This window comes from Fulmarus glacialis, unplaced genomic scaffold (assembly GCF_000690835.1).
Source record: "Fulmarus glacialis isolate BGI_N327 unplaced genomic scaffold, ASM69083v1 scaffold35298, whole genome shotgun sequence".
In the NCBI taxonomy this organism is placed as follows: Eukaryota; Metazoa; Chordata; class Aves; order Procellariiformes; family Procellariidae; genus Fulmarus; species Fulmarus glacialis.
In genome coordinates, this window is record NW_009229480.1 from 20,898 (window position 1) to 21,740 (window position 843).

Genomic DNA, 843 nt, shown 5'->3' on the forward strand with positions numbered 1-843 from the left:
GGGAGAACCAACAGGGAACAATGTAGGTTATACATCTTAACGGCTGGGTGACAAAAGCAGCACAACTTCATTCCCTGCTTCAGCTGTAAGTCCCCACTCTCTCTCTTCTGAAACGCACTCTTCTGCGTTCAAGATAAGTCAGTTCAAAGTTTTGTTTTGGTTTGGTTTTTTTTTGTAGGTTAGTTTACTGCCAGTACAGGTGCTTGAACCAGCTTGCTTTGTGGTCAGACAAAGAGAGAACCAACTGGACCGGACAGCCCAACCTTGGGACTGCCTACTTCAGCTACAGTGCTATCATTTTATTGTATCACCAATCCATAGATTGTTAGGTTTGTTTCTACTCTTTGCTTAAGGGGTAGGAGAGAAAAATGGTTAAAAGTCATCCATGCAAGTATAACAGCCACAAGAAACCGATTAAGTTGAGAAATAACTGTTTTTGAAACGGCTGCACTGCCCAGAAAACAGAAAGAGATAAAAAGCAGTCTGAAACACAGACTGCAGCACTGGAACACAAAAAACTTAAAAGATATCCGTGCTCTCAAGAATAAGGCAAGCAAGCGAAGAAACGAGAGACGGAGGGGCAAAGCCTGCAGCTCCGTCAGTCATCAGTAAGCGGATCAGTGTCACACCTAGCAGGCACTGCTGCTTACCACCACGGATCTCGGCATGGCAGGCTTGAAGACGCCGCAGAAGTCCAGCAACCGCTTTTCGTAATACTTGCATATCGCCAGCTCCTCGTGGGGCTCCAGAAGAACAGGGTCGGTCTGCTGGACCTTGAGGGGAGCAAAGCTGAGCCTGACTCACGGGCTCGCGTTCGGGCACGGCCGCCTGCCATCATGCCCC

At 48.2% G+C, this 843-nt stretch overlaps 1 protein-coding gene across 1 annotated transcript in view; it reads right to left on the minus strand.

Annotated features, from left to right (window-relative positions):
- The window catches only part of CCNH (cyclin H), a 7,731-nt gene extending 6,961 nt beyond the window's left edge, over window positions 1-770 (minus strand). Inside the window, exon 1 of the mRNA XM_009583874.1 lies at window positions 651-770. Within this exon, the coding sequence (XP_009582169.1) occupies window positions 651-668 (18 nt within the window). The 5' untranslated portion in view covers window positions 669-770. The remainder of the gene's footprint in view (window positions 1-650) is intronic.
- Window positions 771-843: the final 73 nt, after the last annotated feature.